General features: G+C 43.6%; 1 protein-coding gene across 2 annotated transcripts in view; it reads right to left on the bottom strand.

The window, feature by feature from the left end:
* Positions 1–825: 825 nt before the first annotated feature.
* Positions 826–8434, bottom strand: part of GRPR (gastrin releasing peptide receptor) — a 37285-nt gene continuing 29676 nt past the window's right edge. The window contains exons 3-4 of one of the 2 annotated variants that reach the window (XM_025437281.2): positions 7215–7594; positions 826–3640 (exon numbers count right to left, since the gene is read on the bottom strand). In XM_025437281.2, the coding sequence (XP_025293066.1) occupies positions 3601–3640; positions 7215–7594 (420 nt within the window). In that variant the 3' untranslated portion in view covers positions 826–3600. Of the gene's footprint in view, positions 7595–8434 lie in introns of both variants that reach the window. The other variant, XM_025437285.3, reaches the window with a different exon arrangement.

Here is an 8434-nt window from a genome sequence, read left to right as displayed (position 1 = left end):
CATTATAGCAAAATACCAGAAACAACCTAAATGTTCATCAACAGGGGACTGAATAAATAAAGTAGGAGATACTGTACAGATATAAGAAAGAATGAGAGAATTTTGTATGATGACACGGAAAGATCTCCAAGGAACGGTATGTAGTGAAGCAAGCAAGGGGCAGAACAATGCATATATGTTACCACTTCTGTAAAATGGTGGTGGGCTGCAGGAAAACACATATTTGTATTTATTTGCGAGAGCGTAAGAAGCGTCCGGTAGCTTTCGCATATAGGAGCGTAGCCACGGTGGTCACTCATGGGAGGGAGTGGTGATGGCTGCTGGGAACTGTGAGGTAGCCTCGTGACTTTTCACTGAATACCTTTTTTATGCTTTCAATTTTGAATCATGAGGAAAGGGAATCCTGGGTGGCGCAGCGGTTTAGCGCCTGCCTTTGGCCCAGCGAGCGATCCTGGAGTCCCGGGATCGAGTCCCACGTCGGGCTCCTGGCCTGCTTCTCCCTCCTCCTGTGTCTCTGCCTCTCTTTCTCTCTATGTCTATCATAAATAAATAAATAAATCTTTAAAAAAAATTGAATCATGAGGAAAGCTTACTTATTCAAAAGCTAAATATATATTTTAAAAGTATGAGACAAACCCCTTGTGTTCTGAGGAGTCACCTGGGGAGCTTGTTTTAAAGTGCCGATTTTTAGGCCAAACCCCTAGATGTTCCCAGTGGATTGGGAATTGGGAGAATCGGCATTTTGCAACAAGCAGCCTGGGTGATTCTAATATAGATGGTTCTGGAACAGAAGAAGAGCCCTGGAACAGATGGCCACCAACTACATCCATGCGACAGCTTTATTTTTATTGAACATTGAATACATGCATCTGTCCATTTAATAAATTATGCCTTATTATATTAAGAAATAAAACACATTTCTTATCTCCTATGACTTAAATATTCAGCTACACAGATTTGACTTAATGTCACACAGACCATGTACAATGTGACAGAAGCATTAGAAACCTCTTGAAAAACAAGAATATAACCAATGAGCACACTTCATAGATAGAATTTCACACGGTCACACAGTTAAGTTTGCACATTTAAAAAAACCTGAATCATTCATATTAATATTGTGAATTTCTTATAAATAATTCATTAGTCTAAGGAGTCTAGGCAAAGCCAAGGCATGACATTATTTATATTAAGTACCACACCTGGAACTTGTTCTGACTTATTTTAACACAGAGCACATTTCTGATGCAATAAATATTTACAGTTAATAGTAACAAGTACAATTATAATTTACAAAATATGAGTCTAATATTTAAAACAAAACAGAAAATGACATAAAGGAGTTTGTGCCAACTATTTTTACAACTCAGACCTTTTCAACCAATTTTATTACCCCAAATTCTGCTGACTTGGATGCAAGAAGGGCTGTGTTTGAGTCTGTTAACTCCAGATTACAGGGGAAAACATTTTTTTAAATCAGTTTCATTTTCTTAATGTCATACATTATTGATATATCAATAGCACTGGCTAAAACTGAAGCAAAGTGATGAAAAAAATTGGATTGACAACAGTCCTAAATTATGTACTGTACTTTGAACACTGAAATCCCGAGGTATACCAAAATTTTCAAGCTTGTCTGGGAATTAATGAGGTGTTGAATGTGTGAAGTTTTACTGTCCATTAAAACGATCCTTTTAAAAAACCATAACATTATGTGAGTCCTTCCATGTCATTATATGGTTCTGGGAATGAATTTTGAATTAGGAGGAAAAAAGGGAAATATCTTCTAGAATGTGAGCTCAGAACGAGCAGAGAGACGATGGTATGGGAGCTTGAAGCAGGGCACCTAGGGCTAGGCACTCAGATACCGGAGTCCACACCTGTGCTCAGAACTTAGTCCAGGACGTATTTTTCTGATAAAGGCTATTCATGTGACCTGGGTCTCCAGGCTTCTGGCTTCTGGAAAACCGCCTGTTCGGGGGCGAGGCTAATCCTAATTCAAAGAAGGCCGCCCAGATGGACTGTTCTCGCTTGGGTCCTCTGTATATGGTTGTTTGCCAGGGGTTCTTTTCTCCTCGGTTAGTCCCAGAACTGGGTGGGAAATTCTTCCCAGGGCTTCCAGTTGCAACTGAAGTGTGTCTCTGGGGGCAGCTGAACTAAGGCACTTCCTTGCCCACCTACTCTGTGCTATATTTCGGCCTCTGCTGCAGCAAGTCCTTCACTTATGTGCTTAGGAACATCATCCATCCCCTTGTGTATGTCCCTCAACCTCCTTGGGAGCTCGTGCCTTAGGGCAGAAGCCACAGTAGGGCATGGGACTGTCAGTTACCGTGAACCTAATTCCTCACATGCGCAGGGTTTGGGAAGCAATGCTGAGCAGTGGAATGGATGGGGTCTTAAGAGATCCGGGGCCACGTTCGGCTGTGCCATGTGACCTTGGGTGAAGTGACCTCCCTGAGCCTCAGCCTCACCAACTGAACTTTTCAAGGTGCTCGTGAACAAGAAGAGAAATGTGCTCAGCACTGCATTTGGCACGTCACTGGTGCTTGGTGAAGTCGGGCCCCTTCCTTTCCAACACTTCTAGAGCCACAGAACTGCACTGAGGTTTCCCACAGATACGATGTGTTCTGTAGCTTGTGTTTCTGCTCCCAAGGATCCCGCCCTTCTTCTCGTAGACTTCCACTTCAGTGTGACATGGACCACTGTTCCCGCTAATAGGCCTCTCTGGGGAAGCCAACAACCACTTGGTTCCCTGCCTTGGGCCGAGTTAAACAGACTCACTTTGTAGGCACAGACCATCCTATAAACTGGGAAAGTGATGACCACACCGTTCTTCAATATCACGGAACGGCCATGAATAGAAATGAAATCAGATTACGTTGGACCATATGAAACCCTTTTGTAGGTCAAATATGGTTCAACATCTGTAGTTTCGTGCTTCAGCCTCACGGTTCCCTGGGTCTCTTAATCTAATCGTAGATGGTCACTAGTAAACGTCATTTACAAATGTCCATAGTAAAGGATGTTAAGCAGCTCTTTGGCCAGCAGGGAAGGCTTGGATTAGACGAGACAATGATATAAAAGTGCTTTATAGACCATGAAGACTAGGTAATGGAAATTATTTTTGGAATTAATCGTGGACATGGAATATTTTAACCCAGGGGCTCTTAAACTTTTACAAAACTAGATAAATTCCACTGAGTGCATTTCTAACGTGATTTCACAAAAGAAAAGTCTGTTTTCAGTGTGCGATTTGTTGATTGCGCTGGATATATTCAGCTGGAGTTCACGCTTGGCCCTCCCTAAAAAAAGGGTGTCTTTGAAGGCCAAAGTCCCGGTAAGAGATTGCTTGATATTAAACTTACTGTATTTGTGTTGAGGGGGTAGGGGGCTGCCAAGGTGGGGGCCGAGAGGAATGACCGTCACATACAGAATAAACTAGAGCTTGTGAGAGCTTCGTTTCTTTGGATAGCTGACACAGCCTGGCCCCAGGAGGGTGAATATTTTCTTTGTTTTCAGCTGTTAATCCATTTTGTGAAAATTCAGCCAAACGTTAGACAAATGTGCAAAATGTGCTCCATTCCTCCCAGCAACCCAGGGTTAGTTCTGAGCCACTCTCCAACAACAGCTCCTCTGGGACCTGGATGTGAAGGGCAGAAATGGCAAGAACGTTTGCCTGTTTCCCATCTCACCACCACAGAAGTGAGTACTATTCATTCAACTCTCATATGGTCAGGGTCCCAGGGCGATCATTTCTATCTGGCTTTTGGGAAAGTGGCTTAGCTCCCGTTTAGTCCACGGATTGAGGGTGTCATTCAACTTGTAGTCCCCAAACAAAGCTAATCTCTCTTAGTAGAAGACATCTGGGACATGAACAGACTCTGAAACCAATAACCACCTCGACTTTTGGCATAAACCAAGACTTAGTAACCTCGGTGTGCCTGTGTCCTGTGGACAAGTTCCTTTATTTCGGTCCCGTGTGCATTTTCCTAACAGGCTGAGTTCGGTTCATCTGAAGCAGCCTCTAAATGGTTTATTTACCTACGGGTTCTCCGTCCTTCAAGATGAAACCAAATTGTTTGTGTGGCAAAGAGGGAAATCTGGGGCTTGTTAATGAGGCAGAAGGCCAGGTTCGGTGGCGGAGTGAGGCAGCCAGAAGAACAGGGTTTAGCTATCCACATTTATGGGGACTCATCAAATCACCAACAAGGAGGGGCCTCATCTGCGCCAAGCAGGGAGGATCATCTTGCTGTGGAAGATCGCTCCTAACAGCAGCTGCGCCTTCCCTGCCAGCAGCAGCCGTTGGTGGGAAGACTGCCTGGTTTATTGCTTAATCTATCACTGTTGAGCTGCCTGCCTCAGGGAGGCTCAATTTAAGATAGATTGAAAGGTAGTGTCTGTCAATTGAATAAACACAGATGGTTTTCCACAGCAAAAATTGATTTTTTTTTTCCTTGCCAAAGACATAAGCGCTAAACGTGATTATCTCTGGAAGCCAGGCGTGAAATGTCTTAGCTCCAGCCCCTGCCACGCTCTGCCCTAACAGGGAGGTGATCTCACATGGGGCATGGGGTGTCTCTCACCGTAATTTTAGGTTCCTGAGGTGGAATAAGAAGTTGACTTCCCTAGAGAAAGGCCAAGCTAAGTCCATCCCGATAAGAAGGTTTGAACCCATCCATCAGTTGATTCACAGAACAGTTTTACCAGTCCTGGGTCACTGGCTGGCAGTGGCCTTCTCCAATCCTTTCATTTAGGAGTCACAAAGAGGTGATAAGATTTGCCTCAGGACACACAGCTAGACCTAGGCTTCGATCCCCTCACTGTTTGTCCAGAAGCTACGAAGGAGACTGACACAGTCTACACCGCGATGTTACCTGAAGGAGTCATTAAGATGAGTCCCACTGCCCAAATGTCTTTGAAAGCAGGTAGATCAGAGGTGCTCGAACAAGTCACACTAAGTACCCAGAATGCTAGACACTGTAGCCCCTAACTAGATATGAAGTCACTTACACTCAAGAGTCTTGAAGAAATCCAAGGGTAAAACTGTGGAGTAGGAGTTCAAGGTAACAGGTGCAGGGAGGTTGGAGGTGAGCAAGGAAAAGTACCCTTTGTATAAAGAGGAGATTGAGCAATATGTTTCCTTATGTGTCTTTCAGCTTTAATTCCAAAACATAATAAGCTAATGGGGCATTATTCATGTGGATTATTCCAGTGAGCCCCTGGAAGTGATAGAATCGTCCCTCTTCTTCCATTCCACTACCGTGACCGTGACTGTAGACTGTCCGTTGGAGGATTTCCCAAGAGGAGTTGTTACAAAGGTAGCAGAAGTGGGACAGCTGTGAGCGGGTGGGCTGTATAAACGCTTTAGAGACAGAACTAGAAACAATGACAAGGCTCAGAGGAATTTAGCAGTAGAGGGACCCTAGTCCTGTCCTCTCATTCTAGAGATGAAAAAAATGAGTCTAGAGAAGGGAAGTCGATAGCTAAGCTCACAGCTAGAGACAGAGTTGGGATGTCCAGTTAAAAATCTTGGTTCTTTCAGCTTCACTACCTGTCTTGCTTTTCAGACTGTCCCATGTCATCGTGGACTCCCAGGAAAGCAGGTGGGCACGGTACAGAAGTGCATGCAGCAGGGAGAAGCGAAGAGGTCTCACTCCGGCTAATACAACTGTAAACACGGATCTTTACAACCGTCTTCATCCTAACTTCTAAAGCTCTGTAGACAGAGAGCCCTTCCTTGTATCAAGAGATGAAAGGCCACGTGGAAAAAAGAGAGCTGACAGTTCCTTCTCACTTGGACAGAGAAAACCAGAACTAAAACCGTCTTTGGATGTAAGGGATACACATTAGGGCACGTTTGCAGAATTTGGATTTATCCGAAAGTGGCTTAACATGTTTGCAGTCTCTCAGAATTGGCCTATCCTAGAGTCAAGAAAAACTTGATTCAGGGTTTCTAAAGTAAGAGAAGTCAAATTCCTTTACTGAGAAAAATAAAAAGATTTCAGTCCAGTATTTTTCTGCACTTGGCTATTTCATAAATCCTCCTCTTTAGAAACTTAATGTATCTGTAGCTGTTTTACAGTCAGTTCCTAAAGCTAAGCCCTCTGTAAATTACTTCTACATTTTCAAACAGAAATACATATTACTGAAATTTTATTCATTTCCTCCCACAGACTTTAGGTAAACATATGTTAAATGTAAACATGTTTCTGTTTCCACTCAGATGTGATCTGGTTTTTGTTTTTTTTTCATATGAAATTACTGCTTTAACGTAGCAGACAAGAACAGCCAAATCTAAGTAAATACACTTGGCTGAAAACCTGTATACCAAAAATAAATACTATACTTTATGTACTTATAAGTGATGAATTGAGAACACAATCAGTTCTTCCCAAAAGAATTTCTCTTCTGTGGTAGAGCTAACTATACCATGGATGACTGAAATGGGGTAACACCAAGAAGGATCTCCGCCGAGTTAGAAGTCAGAGTGTGAGCTAATCAATCCACAGGCTCGCATGGATCTTGGTATATGTGTCTATGTGTTTGTTTGTGTTTTTGCCTTAAAATGATGTGTTGAGTGTTTCTCCTGTGTCCCCAGTAACGTCTTTTAAAAACAATCAAGACTCAAGGATTTGTTTTAGACTGACTTCCGGTGTTATCAATTTGAGAATGGTCCCTCATACATGGGACTTTGTCATAGGGTTGGCTTTCATGTTTTGAGTGTAAAAACCAGTTTCTTGGTTTGTGATTATAAGTATTCCTAAAAAATGACTCAGATCATATTTTTAAAGCGCTAGTTTCTGCTTAAAGAAATAACAAGGTAGAGTCTTTCACAAAGTGGACATCTAATGTATAATTTTTCTGCTTTATAAATCTGGTTGTTCATATAGTTTCTGTGACTTAATTGGCCATCCTTGTATATCAGCGCTTGGTGCTTAAAATGATAATTTCTTATTTGTTCCCTTTTCTAAAAAGGGGGAAATTGGCTCTACATCAGAAGAAGCATTCACAAGTTGAAATGGAAAACGTAAGCCTTGATGGGCCTTTCAAACATAAGAGCAATCCATTTGGGCTTCTCTGCAACCTGCCTACACACTCATAGCCTTCCAAGGGGTCGTTGGAGGGTATACAACAGATGTGAGGGTTCTTTACTAGCCAGAAAGTAAAACCAGGGACCCCCTAGGGCGACAGGGTCAAGGTCCCCCTAGACATACCCTTCATGACAGATGTTTCCATTGATGAGGCTGAAGGTGGCCACAGAGGGGTTGGTACTCTTGAAGGAGGTCATGCAGGTCGTGCTTCTGCCGGTGCTGTGAGAGCGGGTCATCAGGCCAGGCCGACAACAGAGGAGCTGGGTGTTGAATTGTTTCCTGAAACTCTTGCTCAGCAGGTAGAGGGCAAATGGGTTCACGCAGGAGTTGGTGAAGGCCAGGAGGCGGGCACAGATGCTGGTGATGAAGTGGAGCATGGAGGTGTCCACCTCGGAGTAGTGGTAGGAGCGGTACAGGTAGATGATGTGGTTGGGGAGCCAGCAGAAGGCAAAGAGGCCCACGAACACCAGCACTGTCTTGGCAAGGCGTTTCCGGGATTCAATCTAAGGAGAGAGTCACACACACAGAGACAGAGGGACCAAGGGACAGTGTGGGATGAATGCAGAGAGACAACGATTCAGACAGAGAAAAAGAAAACAGGGAGAAAGAATTGGGGGCAATAGATGAGCTCACAGAGCCACAGAAAAAGAGTTCAATGGGAGAAGGAGGACAAGAGAAAATCAAATAAAATGAGAGAACAACCGAAACAGATGGAAAAAAGGGGGGAAAGTCAGAAACACAGAAATGGAAAAGTCAGGAAGTAGAAATCCATGAAGTGGAATATAGTTAGAACGTGCCACTGAGAACAGATCCTTAAACAAAGTTGATTACATGCTTGAATGGATTGCACAATGAAATTTTGGTAAGTGACCTCTTTTTTCCTCAGGAGAGCACTGGTGCAGTTTATCAGCCATATGACTCCATGTCTTTCTTGGCTCCACAGTTAATAATTTCTTATTTCCTCTGATGCTCAAAAAAAAAAAAACCAGCCAGCTTTGTTCTTTCTCATTGGCCAAACCAAAATAACTTCCTATTACTATTTTTTTAATCTCAAGTTCTTTCTGGGCTAAACTATGCAGGAAGCTTTTTAGACACAGTGGGCTGAGGATCTCCTTTCGCTTCCATCACCCTCTGCTACTACTGCAAGGGCAGATATCTTTCTTATTAAAGAATTTTAGGGGGCAGCCCGGTGGCTCAGCGGTTTGGCATCACCTTCAGCCCAGGGCCTGATCCTGGAGACCCGGGATCGAGTCCCACGTTGGGCTCCTTGCATGGAGCCTGCTTCTCCCTCGGCCTGTGTCTCTGCCTTTCTGTGTGTGTGTGTGTGTGTGTGTGTGTGCGTG

Source organism: Canis lupus, chromosome X (genome assembly GCF_003254725.2).
Source record: "Canis lupus dingo isolate Sandy chromosome X, ASM325472v2, whole genome shotgun sequence".
Taxonomy (NCBI): Eukaryota; Metazoa; Chordata; class Mammalia; order Carnivora; family Canidae; genus Canis; species Canis lupus.
This window is presented reverse-complemented; position numbering and strand designations above follow the sequence as displayed.